Source organism: Polyodon spathula, chromosome 2 (genome assembly GCF_017654505.1).
Source record: "Polyodon spathula isolate WHYD16114869_AA chromosome 2, ASM1765450v1, whole genome shotgun sequence".
NCBI classification, from domain to species: domain Eukaryota; kingdom Metazoa; phylum Chordata; class Actinopteri; order Acipenseriformes; family Polyodontidae; genus Polyodon; species Polyodon spathula.
The window spans coordinates 103,650,394-103,672,680 of NC_054535.1; the positions used below are offsets into that span (position 1 = coordinate 103,650,394).

At 36.6% G+C, this 22,287-nt stretch overlaps 1 protein-coding gene across 8 annotated transcripts in view; it reads left to right on the forward strand.

The window, feature by feature from the left end:
• The window catches only part of LOC121306116 (myocyte-specific enhancer factor 2C), a 76,444-nt gene extending 57,783 nt beyond the window's left edge, over positions 1-18,661 (forward strand). For 3 of the 8 annotated variants that reach the window (XM_041237836.1, XM_041237850.1, XM_041237842.1), the window contains 7 exons: positions 265-408; positions 3,200-3,374; positions 4,218-4,265; positions 11,420-11,592; positions 13,120-13,249; positions 15,126-15,261; positions 17,297-18,661. In XM_041237836.1, the coding sequence (XP_041093770.1) occupies positions 265-408; positions 3,200-3,374; positions 4,218-4,265; positions 11,420-11,592; positions 13,120-13,249; positions 15,126-15,261; positions 17,297-17,618 (1,128 nt within the window). In that variant the 3' untranslated portion in view covers positions 17,619-18,661. Of the gene's footprint in view, positions 1-264; positions 409-480; positions 619-3,199; positions 3,375-4,217; positions 4,266-11,419; positions 11,593-13,119; positions 13,250-15,125; positions 15,266-17,296 lie in introns of those variants that run through there. The other 5 variants (XM_041237883.1, XM_041237867.1, XM_041237859.1 and 2 more) reach the window with 5 other exon arrangements.
• Positions 18,662-22,287: the final 3,626 nt, after the last annotated feature.

Below are 22,287 nucleotides of genomic sequence, written 5' to 3' on the forward strand. Positions count from 1 at the left end.
TGTAACTGTTTGTCATTTTAAATAATGAATTGCACTCATTTTGTATAACCCATGTCTTCTTTTTTACAGTTTACTACAAATGCTTTAAAAAAAATTGTTCTTGATTCTTCAGTTTGAAATAGGCTGGCACCTCATTGAAAACACTTTCTGATTTATTTATTCATTAATCTCTTTATCTGGCGTCCTTTCTGTTTAACTCCCAGTGTCTCTGTCCCCCCAGAAGTCTTGTGCAGAGGCTTGAACTTTCCAAATTATTTGTTTCAGACGTTGAGAAAGAAAGGACTGAATGGCTGTGACAGCCCAGACCCTGATGCAGACGATTCAGTAGGGCACAGCCCTGAGTCTGACGACAAGTACAGGAAAATTAATGAAGATATTGATCTAATGATCAGCAGACAGAGATTATGTGTAAGTACCCCTGAGCCTCATTTCCTCCTTATTTATTTGTTTTGTTTTCCGGTCTTCCTCTGAACCTGGCAGACATTGAACAAGAAGGAAAACAAAGGGTGTGAAAGCCCCGGTCACGACTCCTCTTACAGTCTCACCCCACGCACCGAAGAAAAATACAAACAGATTAATGAAGAGTTTGATAATATGATCAAGAATCAAAAAATACCTGTAAGTACCAGATCAAAAAACAAGACAGCTGGACTGCTGCTAACGGCTGCAGTAACCTTTTACATTGTAACCCTGTTAGTGTGAGTTCCGTCAAAACCACTGGAAGGAAACAAAATGCATTTTGGTTTAATGTTTCTCTTTTTCATTTAATAGATTCAAGTTTTATTTTTTATTATTCTACATCATGAGTCATAAAATGCTAGCTTTCCAGAAAATGTTATCACATATGAAAGATGTGGTAAACATTTTGATTCTGTCAATATAAAGAGATTTTAATCAGCTGTGAGAACTGCCATGGTTCTTTTTCTATTGTTTTTTTTTCTTAAAGGAGACACTAAAATTCACATATCTAGTCATGCATTAACAGCGTTTCTAAATAAAGCAATAACATATTTAAAAATACTCATATATATATATATATATATATATATATATATATATATATATATATATATATATAATATCTTAAGTTGTGTGTATTGGTTGATTAACCAGTAATGTACCAACACTTTAAGGGTTAAAGCTAGCTGCGAGTGTTGCATGAGGTACATATGCAGCCCTGTTTGCATGCATCAGTTGATTACACATGATTCCCCCGCCCCACTGTAGAGACGCTTTGCGCCTTGTTCTGAACATCTTTTTGCTTTAAACACCAAGCTACTTTCATGACAACTTCAACATCTAACAATAATACCTGTACATTGCCAGGAACATGAGAGAAATTATTTCTGCATGTGCTTGTCATTTGCATATAAGTTGTGAACTTGCTGAAATACCAGACACATACTGTACAATTATTCCTTTTTGGCAGAGTGAATCAAACGAATGTGAAATGCAAGCTAAATTAGAGCTTTGGGGAAGAATTAGGGGCCTGCCCTATATATTGAAATATAAGAGGTTTCTTGTTTCGTTGTCAAAAAGGGTGTTGCAAGTTATGTTTTTAAACATTTCCATACCATCCCATTCCATTTAAGTATTATGTATTTTTACATCTATTTTCATGATCTAAACCGCTGAATTGTGCCCTTGTGATCTCAAAATGAAGTGTAACCTACTAGTTACTTACTATTATCATTTGATTTTAAACTTTATCAACAACGCATTTGCAAAGGCTAATGTGTCATAGTGTTTTTCATAGTTCTAAAAGGGATTAAATAGCCATCCATCTTGTTAGGGGTTGAAAAAAGGGAAGCTATTTACTAATATTAAGAGTACAAAGCATTAGCAAAAAAAGGAAGAAAAAAACCCCTAACTGACTGCACGTAGTGTGGTGGTGGCAGTTCTGAATGTGGTCACTGTGGTTGTGAAGTTCAGGGCGTCCAGATTTAAAGCTGGATCATTCTGCTCAAGAAGGATGGCACCATTGAAATGACATCCTGCTGAAAGCCCACGCATGAAAGGCACGGTGTATTCCACTCAGATCAGCTCACCCACTTGACCACTAAACGAGGGGTAGCAGCCAGACAGGCGGGCAGTCGGGCTGGCAGGTGGGCAGGCAGGGACATTCCGGAAACACCAGAAATGGAAGTTGTGAAAAAAGGAAGGCCTGTTCATTCACTAATGAAAGGGTTAAGAAAAAAGCAGGGGTTGAACATTAAGCCACCAGTGTTGAGATTCTCACTGCTGATCTCCTCAAAACAACACAGATGCAGCCAACGGATAGAACTGCTTATATCCCCATATTAAATGGGAAGGATCACATATATTCTTATAGATGGGCATTTATGTGGTCCTGGGACACATGGCAGCAATTATAAAGCTATTAGAAACTTCCAAGTTGCCCATCAAGTTACACCGGCAACCAGTGTGTGATGCTCAATCCTATCACCTACATTGTGTAACCTGGCACTCGCTCAGTCCAGTTTTCATAATCTGCTCTCATATTCACCAGTCAGCCCTACTGAGAGGCTGTCATTTGATTTGCGCAGCAGCTGCATCTATAGTAAGGTGCATTAAAACAAATATATATGTAACAATCACTTAACACACAATATCATCTACAGGTAGGAAGAGGTGCGCTGAGGTAGCTAGAGTAATGAAAAGGAAACCACACTTCTTGTTTCAGGTTGAAAGGAATCTCAAGACAGTGAAGGTGAGAAAAGGCAAAGAGGCGTCAGTTTGATCTAAAAAGGGAGCTGAGAGGGAGGTGGCTTCGGGAGGCTACAGCCTGCCTAAGCATGTCCCCTATGATATTCCTGTCTAGGTCTTTAATGCTTTTGCATGCTATTCCTATTGCTTTGGTGACGGTGAAAGCATCTGTGCAGGCCACTTTTCATAGTGCCGCAGATCCACCCTAAGCAAGGACTTCCAACATACAGCTGAAGCAATAACTTAGAACGGGAAACTAGGGCAGCCTCAGTGGGGACTAAAACCCTGAGATTGTGTTCACCTTGTGATTGCTTTTGTTCAGTAGAAGGTAGAACTTTATTATGCTGCTTTTATCGGATTGCCATTTCTTATACATCAGTTTTAAACCCACGCAGACACCTTTCCATTGTCCTGACGTTGTTTGTTTTTATAGTCATGTGCTCCTATTATTCTGTTCTATTTGTCCCTCTTTTTTTTTTTTTTTACCATATAGGCGGTTCAACCTAACTATGAGATGCCAGTCTCTATCCCAGTGAGCAACCCTAACAACCTGATATACAACCACCCAGGCAGCTCACTGGGCAACCACAACCTGCTGCCACTGGCTCACCCGTCCCTGCAGAGGAACAGCATGTCTCCAGGTGTGACGCATCGGCCACCCAGTGCAGGTAACACACGTCGGGTTTAGACTGCATGCTGTTGTAGACCTTTTATATAAGTCCAGACAGTCAAACTTAAGCACTTTCACTGTTTATAAAGAAGAACATATTCATAGCTGCATCCACCCTTTCAGCATGTTAGCTGCCTTTTCACCAACAGCATCCTATCCTGCAGTACAAGCTGTCCTGTTAAAGTTTGGCAAAAAGCAAAAAAAACAAAAAAACAAAAGCCTTCTTTACCACCAGAGGGATTGCTTTGGTGTCATGTTTTACTAACACATCTGTATTCATTTAAAACAAATACTCTTGTCGTTTCTTTTTTTTTTTAAACTTCCAGTTTTGAGAGTGATTGTATTGAAAGAACATTTGATATAAAACATCAACTTGTTATATTTCACTTCTCTAATGTGAAATCTGTGGGCAGTTTAATCTTCCAGTCAGTTTGTTTTTATTGTTGAAAAACCTAATTTTCGCTCCGGGTTAATTGCCTTATGCCCACACCATGAACATTATGATTATCATTGGCTTCCTGGTGCAATTTGATTCAGATTACGGGAGCAAAACAAAATATAAGTTTTGGCAAAGTACATGATACCTAAACCACACAGACTCTGACTTTTAGAAAATCTATAATTTATCTTGGACAGTATCCTGAGCTCAGAAAGCCCATTTCTAGAATATACGATCAGTGGAAATGGGTAAACAGAAATATCATTCTTTCTGTCCCACACAAGCATGTCATTAGGCGGGAGGAATGACTTGTTGAAAGAACATGGTTAGACCTGTCGTAATGCCATGAATGTGAAAGTGTAATAATAATAATAATAGGCATCTTAATTCTTTTAATCACAGGTGGCATGTTGGGTGCGGACCTCTCGACCGGTGCAGGCATCAGTGCTGGTAAGCAACTTTACCCACTTTGAAGAGGGAACACCAAAATAAAAAAAATAAAAAAATTGAAATCCTACAACATATATACAACATATACATTTAATCAGAGCTTTAGAGTAAAACCACATTCCTAAATGTGAATGCAATTTAAAGTAGTGTGACTGTAAAATGAACTTTTTTGCAACTGTAAGCAATCTACCTCAGGTAAAAGAAGACGGTGGAAAGATTTATTTCCCTTTTTTTTCATTTAAACTGTGGGCCACAATTAGAAATTGAATTCAATTTGATTGCAAATTGTGTAAAATGATTGCACAGCTTGCTATTCAAGTTGACTTGCGTGCAAAGCTGGGAGAGATGTGTTGCAGTCAGAATGAAGAAGGGAAGGTCAGGAGCAGGTTTAACTGTCTGGCCATGTGTCACTGTCCAGACAAAAGTAACATTTTTACCAAGCATTCCGTCTGTAAAATGCTGAGGAATCTCCATTAACTGTACCCTTTGTTCTTCCATTTTTGGAGGAACAGAAGACCCTATGTTTTTATCAGGACACAACATGGAAAACATGACGATAAGTCATGTGGAACTTTGAAGTACCATGAAGTAACAGTGAGAATGGTTAGCAAATAAGGGGTTATGACTGCTTTGAAGAGTTTTTAGAACGACTTTTAATTTAAATCAAGCATTTGTGAGAGAGAGAGAGAGAGAGAGAGAGAGCATTCTACAAAAAAAGTGTTAATTATTAACAAGAACCATAGACAATGTTAAATGTGTTCCATATGCTAGAATGTTTATTGTAAAAAGACAAAAGAAAAAAAAAGGTTTGAAAGTTATTTTTATATTGATGTTCGCCTGATGCATGTTTAATTTTATAAGAGTTTCTGTTGACCATTTTTTCCACCTAAACCACTTGCTCATGTGATAGTGCTAAAGATAGACACCTGGTCAGCAACATACACATGATTCTGGCTGGCTAGATTTGAGTGGTGCTGGTGCATCGCTGTTTTTATTTCTGTCTTCATGCATTGGTTTTTAGACTACGAATTAGACTTGTACTCAATGCATGTTTATTTTGGTTTCACTCAGACAGATACAGTGGCAGTATAATGATCCTGAAAAAATAATGTTTGTTTGATCTACAGTATGAGGCATTGTCATGTTTAATATTGCATTGCTGGTACAATGCTGGTTATTAAGACTCTTGTATAATTAGTTGTGATTTAATGGCATTCAGATTAGGCTGAATTATGCTAAAGTGGGGCCTTTATTTATTTGAGCTTATTTGTTAGTTTGTTATGCTGAGTAATAGACTTAAATACCACCCACATGTTTACCTCAGGCAGGGACCCAAGACTTAAATAAAACTTAGCAAACTATGTATATGTATGCTGAAAGGGTTTAAGCCAACAAAAAAAGTGTTCTATTTTCAGTGTTGATTTTCCAGGTACACTATGGTTAGAGTTGGGGCTTCTTCAACACAATCATTTTATTTTCAGTAACAGGTCAGAATATTATACACAATACCTGGAAACTGCCAACAGGGTTTGAGAGGACAGCTTGTTTACAAAGGCCAAACAAACAAAGTACATTTCCAAAGAGAGATTTCTGTTTTGTTTTTGTTTTTTTTCTGTAGAAGTTGCACAAAGACAGTGACAATTGTACCAGTTCAGCTTACTATTGCCAATTGCAATCCACTCCTTTTTCAGTCTCTATCTTTCTGTATAAGAAGTACCCAGAGTTTTTTTTTTTTCAAGACATTTTTTTGCTTATTTTAAATTACTTTTTCAATCATAATTTTTTTCAAGACAAAATTATGTCTTTTACTGCATCTGCTAGCAAAGTAAACCTGCACAGGGAAATCTTTTGTAGCTGCTGTGCTAATTGTGTTGCACAACTTCTGTCGTGGCAGCCTAGTGACTTGCTCTGATGATTGTGTGTAAATTGCTATAATCACTTAATAATGATTACGTGGCAGAGAAAGGGCCACATAATCATTATTAAAAGAAAGCTTCTGCACCTTCATAATAAGCCCTTTCTCTCCTTTTTTGTGGCAAATACATAATTTGAACTCCGCAAGTAATAATTTTAATACATAAAAGGTTGTTTATGATAATTGTTTTTTGGTAACCAAAGCACAGTACAGTACATGTACACATATATAGACATACTGTCAGAGAGAGCTGTAGAAATGAGCATAGTTCATTTTCTTCTACAAATACCAGTACTATAAAAGCTTTGCTCTGTGGCAAACTAAAGGGCTGTTTCCATGTTTCACAGACCAAACTCTGCAGCCTTTTTTTTTTTATTCCTGAAAAGTTAAGGGCATAATACAGCCGGTCAACTATCGTGCAATTCTGTGTAGTATAAACCATGTGTGATTATTCACAAAAATACAGACAGCTACACAGGAAGCTCAAAAGTCTAACTTAGATATGTTTTGCTGATTTTCTGTTACATTATACTGTTTGCGGTCGCTAGGCAATATTATTAGTGATCACTGCTGTAGATTCATATCAGTGCGTGTTGTGTAACTTAAATGACAGGTATTCAGTGTTTTTGTGGTAAAGAAAAAAAAAAAAAAGCTGTTTTTAAGCCTGTTTGCAAATTGTTGATGGAAATGTATGTTCATTTTAGAGATGAAAGTAAAGGTTTTTAAATACATTTGTACAGCACGATAGACATGTACAAACCACATCTTGCAAGTCTACAAAGAAAACCTTTAAAAATAAGTGTCTTTGCGTGAATACAGTGTAATAAAACAAACATGCATGTATGTGTGAAGTTCTAAAATATGCAATGTCTGTTTTCTTTAGTTTTTCAGATTGTGTTTTGCGAAGTGCTATATAATGTAAATAATGTATGATATGAGTGAGAGACAACAGTTTGATATAAAACGTAGAACTGTCTGTTTTTGCTGATCAATGGAATATTATTTTTCTGTGAAGAGAAAGCATCTTTAGCATACTGAGCTAGAGTGTGCTTCAAGAATGCTGGTGGGCATGGAAACGCACTTTTGACTACATACAGCTGTAAATGTGTTTAAAAAGAGAAAAAAAAACAAAAAAACACTGCCTCTGTGCAGCAAATTCCAGGATTCACAAAAGCTATAGGTGGGTTTTTAGCGATTTCACCTGGAATTTGACCCAGTCAAGCATGTGAAAATACTGAAAAATCCATGACTTTACATTCGGTAGATACATTTATATTAATAATGAATTACTTTTAGTGCAATACAGTACAAAGCCATTTGTTCACCAGCTTTACACAGATACTCAGACAGCTGCTAATATTCACAGCAAATAGAAACTTCTTTTCACCTGATAATCACCAAGGAAACTGGAAAATCCAGATATAAAATGTTCCCAAGAAATATAATATGAAATAAAAACTTCCCAATAAACCACTTTTACTGTTAATGTTAATTATGGTGTTAAATGCTGATTTCTTTAGATTTTTTTGTAGTCTAAGAGGGACAATGCAATCAATCCACATTGACAACTTTTCCTAGATGTGAGCCTGTTATTTGTACTTCTTTAAAGTATATGAATTAAATTAGTTTAAGCAACAACAAATTAATTGAAGGAGTGTCCATGGTTACAAACGTGCTTGTTTTGGCAGTTGAATGACGAGCAGCGATTAGTCTGAAATAATATTGTGGCAAAAGTAAGCAAAAGCTGAAAGGCTTCTCTCAGAAACCCTCCATAATGCTAGGTGTGAAACCAAAAAAAATCACTTCCCAAATCAATGGAAAAAAGAAATAACATCAATGAAATAAACTGATGACGCTTAAAGGGGACACTGCGCAAGACTACTACTGTTCATACTAAACAAACAGACAGTGTTACCCTTGTCACCCTCTGCCATCAGATAGATGATTTGATTTGAAGTCTGATGTGTATTTAGTTTAATATGTCTGTTTTTAAAATGGAGCCTTTTCTATAAAAACCACAGCCATTACGCCATAGACAGAAAGAAGCATGTGGTATTCAAAAGGTGAAGAATACTTCAGCTGGCACGAGGACTAGACCTGTATGAGGCTGACTTTTCTGTTTCATAGAACAATCAAAACAAGTGTTTGTTTAATTAGTGGTGAATAGCCACTAATTCAAGTGTTTTTTTTTTTATTAATTTATTTTTTATTGCACAAGTACACTCCATTTGCAGCAGAGCGCATAAGCTAAGACGGCAAGCACTTTAGCTGGCATTGACAATGTCCTTTAACACACAAACCATGCTTATTTTTCTCTCTCTCTTTTGCAATTACGGTGCTTCACTTACTTAATTTGCTGCTGGCAATGCCATATTTTCTTTAATTTTTTTTTTTTCTTTTTTACAAATTGCACTTTCAAGACTCATTTGAAAACAAAACCGTGCCTTAAAATTAAATGAAAATGTAAAGCTCAGTTGCCATGCAGAACATCTGCATTTCATTTTCTGGGAATATATGATTAGGAAATTCATTTACGTCTAACATATAATTTTCTTTCTCTCTTTTAAGTGGGAAATGAATTCTAGCACTTCGCATTCCGTCCCTTTATAAAAAAGAAATATAGCAAAACCCAGATGCCAGACACAGCTTAAGATGAAAGTAGAGTAGGAGAAGAGATTGGATCTGTGTATTAAGATGGTTTTAAGAAACTCTGCACTTCCTTTTTCACTAGCGATAAAGTAATTGAGAGGATTGATCAGTGGGAGGCAGGGGGCCGCTCGAGTCCTCAGACAGGCCAGCAATACCCTTGGTATGAACAGTGTGGTTCTTCCTTTGGTTTAAATGGAAGCACTCCTTGACAGTGAACCACATGCAGATGTTTATCATTGATTTCAAAATGATGGGTTTCTCAATTGTTGGTTCAGCGTCCCAAACTCTGGCTGGCATCTGAACTGCAGTGCTTCCTCGTGGCACTCTTTGAAGCTGTTCCATTTGATCATTTAATGCCTCTTTCATTATGAGCATGCAGCCTATTGGTATATATAGGAAAAGCAAATATAGAAACGTACAGACCCAGGAGTCTTCTGGAAAGAGCGTGTTTCATCTCGGTGGCCGATGCAGGTTTAAGTCATTTCAAATTTCTACTGTACTTTATGGGAAATGATAGAATTTCAGTGTCTTTCTTATCACTGAGCACCTGCTTTGGCCCAGCAAACCACAGTGCAAACAAGTGTGATTCTTTGCTGGTCTTCAATGCTAATTTGACTTTTCTAAAGATAGCTGATAGACTGCGATATATAGCTAAAATTGCACACATTGGATGACACTTGCCATATCATACCACAACACATTTACAGGACTAGTAGTACTTCCTTTTGGCTGAGAAGAAGCCTGTCAAACGTGGGCAGATAGCTTTTTTTTGTACGGTTCTTCTATTGATGTGGATTTTCTATTCCAACCAAGCTAGACCACAGTGCTTTGTAGATCTGGTTTGAGTACTGAAGTGTGACCTTTTAACTAGCTTTGTACATTTATGCTGAATGCAATTTTCTCAGATGCTTGCATGACCTGTAACAGAAGTGCTCCCTTAAATGTTGACACTATATTCTGTGTGTTATATATGTGTTATATAGTGCAGTTTTTAAGTATAATAAAATATAGGACAGTGCTATACTTTTTATCTCTCACAATTAAGTAAGTGTAATTAGTTTGAGAGTTGTAAACTGTATTTTGCTATGGTTGGAGCAAAGTGACAACGGTTAGGGATTTGATTTCATCAAGGGAGAATGAAATGCTTAAGGGAGAAGGGACAAGGGCCTCTCATTGATCAGTACTTCTTACAAAGTCAGTCGAATTAAATCCAGTGACAGGAAGCAAACCACAGTTCGCAGGATATCAACACCCCTATCATAGATGAGAGGAGGACTTGCATAAACACAACTAGTGATGAACCTAATGATCCTTCCAAACCCGGACAGACGAACCAGCGTAAGAGAAAAGAACCTCAACGGGCACAAGCCTGGAGTGAAATAACCAAGAGCTTCTGAGAAAACTCGTGGGACACAGTAAACACGGATCTCTGTTTTGCATTGGAAAGGTTAGGTGGAAAAGTCAAAAAGAAGCTGGGTAAATTTGGGGATACTATCTACACATATGGAAGCAAGAGGTTTGGAGTTATTTGGAGAAAGTACAAATTATTGGAAAGTCTAGACAGCAGCAAGAGATTGATCGCTTAGTTAGAGAAAGGATGCAGCTAAGGTAGCAATGGAGGAGAGCAGAACACAGTCAAAAGGAGGCACTCAATTACAAAAGATCATAAAAAATAAGTTTGCAAAATAGTCTGATCCCTGGAGCCAGCATTACACTTCAGCCATCATTAAGAGCCAGCATTACACTTGGATCACATTAGTTTACAGTAAAAGAAGCTATGTCTTAGCTGGTGCTTATCTTGGCGAGAGCTGAGTCCAATATCAGCATGATTTTTTTTTTTTTTTTTTTTAATTTAGTCACTGCCAATGACCCCATTTTTGTCCCCAATGTATAATTGCCAATCGTGTTATTATTAATCCTGGTTCACCACTGCAGCCCCCTGGCGACTCGGAAAACGGAGGCTGAGCATACGCATCATCCGAATCGGTGCCCTGCCAAGCCATCTTTTTTCACACTGCGGATCCACAGCGAAGCCACCAGACCTATAGTGCTGGAGGACAACACAAATCTGAATGGCTCTACTGGAGACCCGCAGGCGCCCCGTCAGCCACAGGGGGCGCTGGTACACGCTGAACCGTGGATTGCCTTGCTGACCTAAGCCCTCCCTACCCGAGCGGCGCTCAGCCAATTGTGCACCGCCCCCTGGGAACTCCCGGTCACGATCGGCAATGACATAGCCTGGATTCGAACCTGCGATCTCCAGGTTATAGGGCACATCCTGCACTCCACTGGCAACGCCTTTACTGGATGCGCCATAGCATGAAGTTTTAACACCTACTCTCATGTAATGGAAATCATGAATCAAAACTCATTTCAACATTGAACATGATATTTAGTCAAAAATTGGCATTGAACATCTTCATTTTATTGGAGTATTTCTAAATGCAACATTTAATGTGTGCTTAATAGTTCTTGATCATATACAATTTCTGTGCTCCACTGGGACTTTAGTGTGCGTGAAAAAAAGGAAAGTTACTGTAGATCAATATTCACATGATAATAACACTCTTTTTTTCCTTCTTCAAAACAGGAAACGGATATGGAAATCATCGTAATTCACCAGGTTTGCTGGTCTCACCTGGAAGCATGAACAAGAACATGCAAGCAAAGTCACCACCACCCATGAACCTGGGGATGAACAATCGCAAGCCTGACCTGCGTGTGCTCATTCCACCAGGCTCCAAGAACACCATGCCATCCATTGTAAGAACCTGCATTGCTCGTGCCTGTTCCCTTTAACCCAGAGGACAGAATGGGATTGGTAGTTATTCTGTAGCACATCACTACATTTTCTTTTCCCTTTAATTCATATTCTATATCTTGTTATTGCATTCAATTTTCTTTTTTTATTTTTACTTTATTTTAAAACTTTAAAATGCATGTAACTGAGTACGAAAGACTCTTTCTGCAACCCAAAGTACTGACATAGAACACAGGTTATGACAATTAGCTTTTTATTCCATGCTATAATGGCAGATGTTCTCCTTTTTTGTAGAATTGCAGTAAAACAATATATGAAGTATACATATAAACATTCCTGAACTTTAAAATGTTTTAAAGTTATGACATATACAATTTTGCACAACAACTGCTGTGTTCTACATACAGGTAGGTCTGATCAAGATCGTTTGGGAAACAATTTACAAATAAATTGAAATTATGTTCTAGCAATACATTTAAATATATCAAGACATGGGCATTCCAAAGCAAAAATGACTGCATTGAGGAGCTATCCTAAGGCTAAACTAGGTTTGCTTGACAGACCTGAAAAAGTGATCACTGTAATAATAATCCATGTATCCAAAGATATGGCTGTTACTTTGTTTAAACTCATAACAGAAAACAAGTTAGACTAAGTTCATGGCAATTCTTTGTGAACTTTTTTTTTTTTTTTTAAACTGGCATATTCAATAACATGTGCTTACATATCTGTGTGGATAAGCGCAAGCAGATTCTATTAACCAATAGTGCATAGTACTTTCTTGCCTAAAATCAAAGCCTGCGTTTCCCCTAATTAACTAACATAACTAATTATTGATCATTGCTCCTTTTCTGTGCTGTCAGTCTGAGGATGTTGACCTGCTATTGGTAAGTGGGAGCACTGCTTACCTAAAGAGACCTGCAACATCCCCTTTCCAGAAATGTATAACTTACTAGCACTAACTAATATCATCCTAATACTGCACTGGACTTTTATAACAAGAGCCATATATAATCCTAATGACCTCGTGTGGAATAGTATTTAACAGAAATGGAAGCAGAGAGTGGTTAGGGCACCACCTACTGATCACTCAAAGCAATTCTTTTAATCTAAATGTGTTTTTTTCTTTCTTTTCTTTCTTATCCAGACATTCAGTATTTACATACGCAATACACTTTTTGCATTTGAATAAAAAAAAGAAACGAAAAAAATAACAATGGCACAAAATACATATTTCATCAGTCCCCTTCCTCCAGTCTGCTTCCTGCCACAATAAAGCCCTTGTTTTACTTGTTACTGGTCCTGTTGCCTTGGAGACAATGATGTAATGGGTTACTATGGTGACAGCTAGTCTCCTGAAGGGTTGTAAATGATAGGGTTGGCAGAGTTCATTGGAGCCTCATGTTAAATGATTAATTTAAAAAATTTGCATCATGTTGATTCTTTCAGTGCCTAAAAGCAAAATGTGTTGTACTCTTTTTTACATCATTTTTAAATGCCCGTCAATTTTGTCTTTTTCTTTTATACAGAATCAGAGAATAAACAACTCTCAGTCTGCACAGTCATTGGCCACTCCTGTGGTTTCTGTAGCAACCCCTACTCTGTCAGGGCAAGGAATGGGTGGATACCCATCATCCATTTCTACCACATATGGTACTGGTAGGTGTCCTGTGCAACTTATAATGAATATTCATACGTATAACCAGATGGGCTTATTTTAAATACAGTGCACTCATTATGATTAATCCAACCTCTAACAGCTACAAAATGTGCGATTTCATAAAACCTTGTCTGCGCCTCTCGACTGCTCCCTCGACAACTCCGGCACAACGTTTCAGGCTGAATGTCAGCAGAAAAAGAAATCTGCACACTAGGTGCTTGAGTAGCACAAACATTTCCATAATATAGTTTAAATGTTGCTCTGTTCTGGAGAGGCCAGTGGAGACGCATGTCTTTTCATATTATAGTTTAAATGTTGCTCTGTTCTGGAGAGGCCAGTGGAGACGCATGTCTTTTCATATTATAGTTGAAATGTTGTTCTGTTCTGGAGAGGCCAGTGGAGACGCATGTCTTTTCATATTATAGTTGAAATGTTTCTCTGTTCTGGAGAGGCCAGTGGAGACGCATGTTTTTTCATATTATAGTTTAAATGTTGCTCTGTTCTGGAGAGGCCAGTGGAAACGCATGTCTTTTCATATTATAGTTGAAATGTTGCTCTGTTCTGGAGAGGCCAGTGGAGACGCATGTCTTTTCATATTATAGTTGAAATGTTGCTCTGTTCTGGAGAGGCCAGTGGAGACGCATGTCTTTTCATATTATAGTTGAAATGTTGCTCTGTTCTGGAGAGGCCAGTGGAGACGCATGTCTTTTCATATTATAGTTGAAATGTTGCTCTGTTCTGGAGAGGCCAGTGGAGATGCATGTCTTTTCATTTTATAGTTGAAATGTTGTTCTGTTCTGGAGAGGCCAGTCGAGACGCATGTCTTTTCTTTGCACGGATGGCTGTAGAGGCTGGCTCTCTCTGCAGGGAAGGCATTCATTTCATCTCCCCTGCAGCCCACACGCTGCCATAGGGGAATTACGCCTAGTGGTCCCCAGTCCAATCCAAACTGACATGTGTAGGGTAAATAAGATTATAACCAGGAAATCCCAAGAGAGACTACAGTCATGTTTCCAGATGGGACTCGGGATGTCAGGCCAAAAAACAAGCTGCTTATATCCCAGTATTTCAGGGCTGTAACTTCTTATATGCATTGTTGTGTTTCAATATATTGTCATTTATATTCTACTAATGGAAAGCTCTGTGATCCTTTAGATCCCTAGATGTCTTATTTTGTTTTAGTTGCACGTTGTATTACACAGTATTTCTATAACATGTCATTGTTAATAATTATCTACTTATTATTACATCCTTTATTACAGATTTCAGGATGTTATTTATAGTAAACCTTTTTTTTCTTTTTTCTTTTGCTCTTCCCAATAAAAAAATAAATAAGTAAACTAAGGAAGCCAGTGTTTTTCAGATGATTTATCTACTGTTAATATTTCATTTGAAAATGTGAAATTTGATGATGCTTTGTAAACCTGTTTAATATAATTTATAAGAAATCTAGTGAATTATTATTATTATTATTATTATTATTATTATTATTATTATTATTATTATTATTATTATTATTATTATTTATTTCTTAGCAGACACCCTTATCCAGGGTGACTTACAATTGTTATCACAGTACAAAGTATTGTATTGTAAAACATGACATTACAGGTTAACACATTATAAAATATCACATTACAGAATATCATAAAACAGATGAGAGCAGATATGAATGTATAGTTGTTAAGATCTAGGCAAAAGAGCCCACGGTACCAAGGGCACTGGATTACCCCGCCACGTCGATCCCCAGATCTGCCTTAGGAGCCAGCCCTTGCCAGCCGTGGCTATAGTTAAATGTAATTACATATTTCTCATTGCTTGAACCACTAAGCATGAACGAGTGGTTTCCCTCAATGATGTTTCTTTCCCTTGTAGAATACTCCTTGAGCAGTGCAGATCTGTCCTCCCTCTCCGGGTTCAACAGTGCCAGTGGCCTTCACCTGGGCTCAGTGACTGGCTGGCAGCAGCAGCAACTGCACAACATGCAGCACTCAGCCCTCAGCCAGTTAGGGTGAGTCTCACTGTACAATGGGATGCTGTGGAGCAGTCACGGAAATACTCAACGTTCATAGATGCCAGCAATGAACCATTGCATGGTTTAATAAAGAAAAGATATATATTCATCTAAACATTAAACAGTGATAAAAAAATAAATTTTTCAGGTATAAATATTAAATGACTACTAGACTATTATTTTCTATATTACATACTTGATAAATGAAATCACTAAACCCATTTGTGGAAAGCTTTGGAATACGAGCTGAGGTTTCTACTGAAACCTGCTCTTTTAATTTATCACCACAAGGGGGCAGCACAATTCTTTTTTTTCTTGGCATGTGCTGTATTGTGTCATAAACATTTAGTTATCTACATGTGTTCTTATCAGAGCAGATCTGTTTGTAAAAATTGACTAGCAACCCATTGAGTGGATGGCCATTTCGGGGCAGTAGAATTATTGCGCACATATTGCGCTGCCCCAAACATATTTGCCAAATTCCCTTTAGCTTTTCTTCCCAGCGTATATATTTTATAAAATGAGTACACCACAGAGAGAGATACTTAATTCAGCAAAGGAAGATAGCTGACGTGAAACCATATTATAATTCATATTGGGTTCCAACTAAAGAAAAAAAAAACAGCTAGATCTATACATGCTTGCTATACATGCTTGTAATAGCTTTCTAATATATGAACTTGACTGTCTCATAAAAACTCACGGTGTTAGTTTTCTTGCTCTATTTCTTGTTATGGTGCATGAGTGTGTCCGTGCGCGCATGCTATTTCTTTACATGCAGTGAATATATGATGGTGCTAAGTTGTAATTATATAGTAGATTTGGAACATCTTGGCATATAAAACAAATGAAGAGTGCAAATGAAAATTGTTCAAAGATGAAGAGTTAACTCTAAACTTCAATTCATATGCTCACAAAAGTCTTACTCCTCCCAGCGGTTATTAAAAAAAAAACTAAAATCCAGTAAGACGTTCTGGTTAACCAGAAATAGTGTCCAATTACATTTTGTGACTAACTTGATGCCTGGATGTATTGCACAGCATTCAACTGTTTCTCATTCGTTTACCACAATCTATATAAACCTTCCTATAGATTTAGTTTAGAAAAATCAAACCGAATGAAAGACTATTTTTTATCCATATGCATATGGTTTATGTCAAGGATTTTCCTTGTTATTGGTGTTATTATTAAAGACCTCAAACCACTGGTACTGCTTTGCTGTGGGAAGTGTGTGCAGATTACTTACATCACTAAAAGTTATATTAATCAGAAGTCTGCCAAGATCTTGTTTGAAACGAATTGGGTTTCTGCTGGCAGCACCATGCAAGAACACTGATCTTGAAGACAAAGAAATAGAATTGAACATTTTAGTTCTAATTAAAAGTAGCCCTGTACCCATCAGTTTCTGTAATCTATAATATATAATAATTATATGATTTTTATTTAGCACTTAAATACAAAACAAAGCTTATTTTTATACCCTATTTTCAAGTGATTAATCTTGTTTTAGTCCTCCGTGTGACATTACAAAATTACATTTAAATATAAAAATTCTCATGAGCTATAGAAACTGCTGTTTATTGAACTCTGGGATAGGAATAGCTGCAGGTGGTTAGCATGGTGGTATCATTGGCAGTAAAGACCATGAATTAAATCTGTACATTAAGAACATTAAAAAAAAAAGATAGACTATCCAAAACAAACACAGACGTACAGAGTTTAAAAGCTTACCGCTTTTTTCATGAAACTAAATAAACTGTTGAAAAAGTGGTCACTGGTGATGAAATCTGCAATGCTCAGCATTCCTAACAATATGAAACAATGAACCCAGCCTGGGGAAAGAATAAGACTTTTCAGTCAGTATCTTTGCACTATGCCAGGTGTGTGAGTTACCTTGTAATGCCTGTGCGATTGTGTGTGTGTGTGTGTGTGTGTGTGTGTGTGTGGGCGCGTGTTTCTGTTGGGGTGGTGGGGAGGAGGCAGTGACTTCTGACCTCTTCATTCTGTAACTGTGTTTCCTTTCCTCCTGCAGAACTTGTACTAGCTCTCACTTATCTCAGAATCTCTCCCTGCCTTCTACTCAAAGCCTCCACATCAAGTCAGAACCTGTTTCTCCTCCTAGAGACCGCACCACCAGCACGCCGTCGGGGTACCCCCTGCACCACTCTCGCCACGACTCCGGGAGGTCTCCGGTTGACAGTCTGAGCAGCTGCAGCAGCTCCTACGAGGGCAGCGACCGGGAGGACCACCGGAACGACTTCCACTCCCCGCTCGGACTCATCAGGACCTCGCAGGACGAGAGGGAGAGCCCGTCAGTGAAGCGCGTCAGGCTGTCTGAGGGATGGGCCACATGATACACACGATAGCTGCATTATCTTTTTTTTGTTTGTTTTCTTGCAGAGTGTGTGTGTGCTATTAAACAGGTGGGAATATGGGAGGGAAAGGGTGGGGGTGGGAAGGGATCTATGCATTATTTGTGCTGTGTGTTGATCTACAAAAAAAAAAAAAAAAAAGTTAAAAAAAAAAAAAAGTCAGGTACTCTGTTTTGTAAAAGTACTTTTAACTTGCCTCAGTGATATCTGATAAATAAGCATACGTTGCTGAGACAGCAGCCTAGCACTTGAGCTGTACAACCGAATGCTTTTACAGAGTAGGTTTTATTGCTAACTTTGTTTTATTGCTGTACTCCCTTGCAATGTGTATGTTACAATAGATAGTGTCATGTTGCAGGTTCAACGTATTTACATGTAAATAGAGGGGGGGAGAAAGGATAACATTTGCCAGACTTTGCAGATTTATTAACTGAAAAAGAAAGCTGTTATGCAAAATTTTAACTAATGTACAGGTGTTCTGACAGACCCAGAGGTGGCTACTTGTAAAAGCAAAGCCACATAATAACCTTAGTGTGTGCATATATATGTGTGTGTGTGTTTGTGTGTGTGTGTGTGTGTGTGTGTGTGTGTGTGTGTGTGTTCATAAAAAAAAAATGGAGTATGGCACTCAATTATTTAAAGGATCAAAGGCATTGAAAAAAGGACCATACTTTTAGATATATTTAAAAACAAAATAGAAGATTATTTTTTAAAACACCTGGGTCTGCATTACATATCAACTATAAAAGAGATGTGCATTACAATTTTGCTTATATTTTCATAAAAAAAAAGGAAAAATTTGCAAAGCATTTGTGGTTTTTTTGTAGTTTGTCTAAGCCAGAATATGTTTTTTTGATAGCTTCGCTAATTAAAAAAAAAATTAAAAAAGCCTAAAGAAATTAAATTAAATGGGCTTCTTGTATAGAAAGCACTACCCTAAGCCATGAAACCAATAACAATATATAAAAACTCCATTCTTTGCTGAGCAAGATAACTGATTTCACTTTGTAGATGTTTTTGTTTTTTGTGAGAAATTTCTATTACACATATATATATTATATATACATATATATATATATATATATATATATATATATATATATATATATATATATATATATTATCTAAAATTACTTAAATATTTTATTTAACATTAATTGTAATTTTATAAATAAATCTGTGAAATATACATGTGTATAGCTTATTATATATATATATATATATATATATATATATATATATAATATATATATATATATATATATATATATATATATATATATATATATTGGCAGGGATATATAACTGCAGTTGGACATTTTGTTTGCTCTGTTCTTTTCCATTTATTACAGAATCAGACTTGGATGTATTTATACAACCAGCTAAAATAATTCACTTCCATCTGTGTTTAAAAAACACCTCTACCATTACATGAACAGGGTTTGGCAGTCATCCATTGTGGCTATCTAATGTGGATACCTAAAGTTATATACTGAATGCTTTTGCAAATTGAGCAGGCATCCAGAGGAGAAAGCACACTTTTCTTTTAAAACAATTCAACAACACTTTATCTAATGAATACTGTAGGTGTAAAGAGTTCATACAAATGAGGGCTTTGCTCCATTTTAAATATGGTCAAATATTGTATATTTAGTGCAGACCCACTTCTTACTTGTAACAAAGGTTTATTTTTTTATTTAATTGGACTTGTAAAAAATCATGCATCAATCCATGTTTACCTCAGGCAGTCTTATTTGTTTTGTTGTTTAATAATGGTAATATAGTTACTCGTTGCAAACAAGCAAAATATTGTATGAAAAAAAACCCCACATCAAACATGTTAGATACCCATTAATGGATGCCAGTCAGCCTGTTTTCCCATTTCCCCGGATCACTGCAGACTTCAAGTAATGGCAACAAAAAAAGTTTGAAAGAAAATGTATCCATAAGCTGGTTAAAAAAAAGCGAAGCACAACTTTGAATCTTTACAGATCTCTTTTTATATAATACTGTAGCTATCTCACTCTGTCTTTCTCTCTCTCTGCCTCTCTCGGCACTTGCTGTTGTGTTATGGTATTGCTATGTGCAGAGTTACAATGGGGTTACAATGTTATTACTGTTTATATAGTCATTTTAGGGTCCGAGCCCCAGTTGTGTGGTTGTTTTTATTTTTTTTTATTCAATGAAACCACACAAACATGGTTGCAGAAAAAATTTAGGCAAACATCTTTAAGAAAAAAACAAAGGCAGTGGAATTTTGTGAAAGTTTTGTTTTCATTATTATTATTATTGTTATTATTATTATTATTATTATTAGTAGTAGTAGTAGTAGTATTGTTAGTAGTATTATTATTAGTGTTATTAAGTCGACATCTTAATTTATATTCTAGATATTTAAGCCCCAGAAATATTTATATATTAGTAATATGTATCATAAGAGAAAAAAAAAAATCTCAAAAAGAAAATGAAAGCCTTCGAAAAACCTACTTTCTGAAGCCCACAAATTAATTTCTAGCTTGTTTTCCTGGTGCCGAAGATACGCAATTATCTGGTCATTAGATTTCCATCAATATATGTGACCTAATGAACATTCTCAGTAGCATAGCATATCTTCCATACCTTTTGATGCTTTGAGTACACACCTTGTTAATACTACAGTTAACATGTCCCTGAGATGATACCCACACCATGTGTCAACTTAAAAAGATGATCTGCTCTTTACATTTTCAACAGCATGCTTCCCAGGTTGATTTAATGTGGCTTTTTATCAATTGTAGTATTCTTTTTTTTTGTTTTGTTTTTTTGTTAATTTATTAAAATACTTATTATATCTATGAGATATTAAATGCAAACTGAAAAGCCCAAAATCATTAATGCTTAAGACTGTTTTGCCTAAACATCTCGTGCTTTGTCTGTTCTTACTTGTGTCATTAGCTCTGTAAAAAAAAAAAAAAGACTAGGAATAAACAATGTGATGTCGTCCCTATGACGCTGGTTTCCTGCTACTACCGATCTTAAAAAGGACGGTTAGAGTTCTGTTTTACCATTAAGAGTGCTTCAAGAAGTTTAGCTAAACAGGAAATGCTTATGTTAATATATTTTAACCAAAGACACGGAGCAATCCAGGTTGTTTTTTTTTCTTATTCAGGCAAGGTTGTTTTATTTCTTTGTAAATCTGCTACCGTTGCAATTGTATTACCTTCCCTTACTAAGACCTCGAATTGATCTATAAAGTACCTCAGACAGCTTGCAAGAGGTATGCTCAAAACAGTGTAACCCATTGGTTGATATGAAGGAAGTGCTGACAATATTGCTTTTGTTTTGTATGAAGGTAACTGTTTAATAAAATATTAAGAAGTCTTGGATTGCTCCAGTTGCTTTTCTATTAATGCTTTGCTTTTTTGTCCTGAGTTGTTTCTATTCGTGAAAAATATATAAATAAATACAAAATAATCTGTAGCTTTTAAAAACAAACCATGGGGGAAATAAGAAAAAGTTTGAAGCAAATAAAAAAAAAAAAAAAAAAAAAAACAGGCTCACAGCGGCATAAGCTGGACTTTGTCGCCACTTGAAGAGATGTTCTTAATTAATTAAATCACATCTGTGTATCTCAAGGGACTTAATTCAGCTGTCTGAAATAAAAATGGGGGAAAACAAATCAAAAACTTTCTCTGCTGGAAAATAAAGGTATTTGTATTTTGCAGACAAATCAGTAAAGTTACTGGCTTTCTTAGTTACCCACCGTCTGAGTGTGATTTATTTATTTATTGGTTTATTTCTTTATTTATTGATTTATCATTTTCTATAGTAAATAACAAATCTGTCATACTGTTTTTTATTTAAATTAGCTTCAGCAGTGTTGAGGTTTTGCACAGACTAAATATCATCATCCGAAAAACACAAAATCAAGCAACAGACATTATAAATTGCTCCATGAATGCAACTTCTTGCAAAAGACTAACCATGCAGATGATTGAGAGTTTTAGAAAATGAAAGAAAAAAATTAAACCAAAGGTTGATGAAAAATGGGAATGGGGGGGGGTCCTGGCGCAATCTCACCACAAACCAAAAGTAGAGAGAAGAGGGGCAGTGGGGTCTGATTCAACTGATCTCAAAAGTGATGTATCTAAATAATGACACTGTTGCCTCGTTTTTAAAAGAAGGGGCACTTTGTTTTTGCTTATAAAATCAAAGCATGTCAAACAGAGGCTCTCAAGTGTATCAGGGAGGGTCCCAGTTTTATAAATTAAGATGAGCCAGTGTTCAGATCAGTTGAATAGATGCCAGTGTAAGTTCTGTGAAACTGAAAAGGCCAAGGTGTACTACTTTAGGTCACACCACAATTCACGTTTAACACACCACAACGCATTAAAGCACCTTTGCTATGACACAGGAGGTCTGAAACTAAATGAGCTCTGGAGTGTGATCAGACAGCGGTTTACATGCCCTGTAATTGACTTGATACACCTCATTTTAAATACACAGTATTAGAACCTTACATACAGTATAACACAACCTAGTTACTGATTTCCAGTTTAAAATCACCCAGGCAACAAGTCTGTGCATCTTCTGTATGTGGGGAACTACCATTTGTAGATCGAGGTCATTTGATTTGGGAATTCCCACTTCGGGCATGCTAGCAATACTTGAC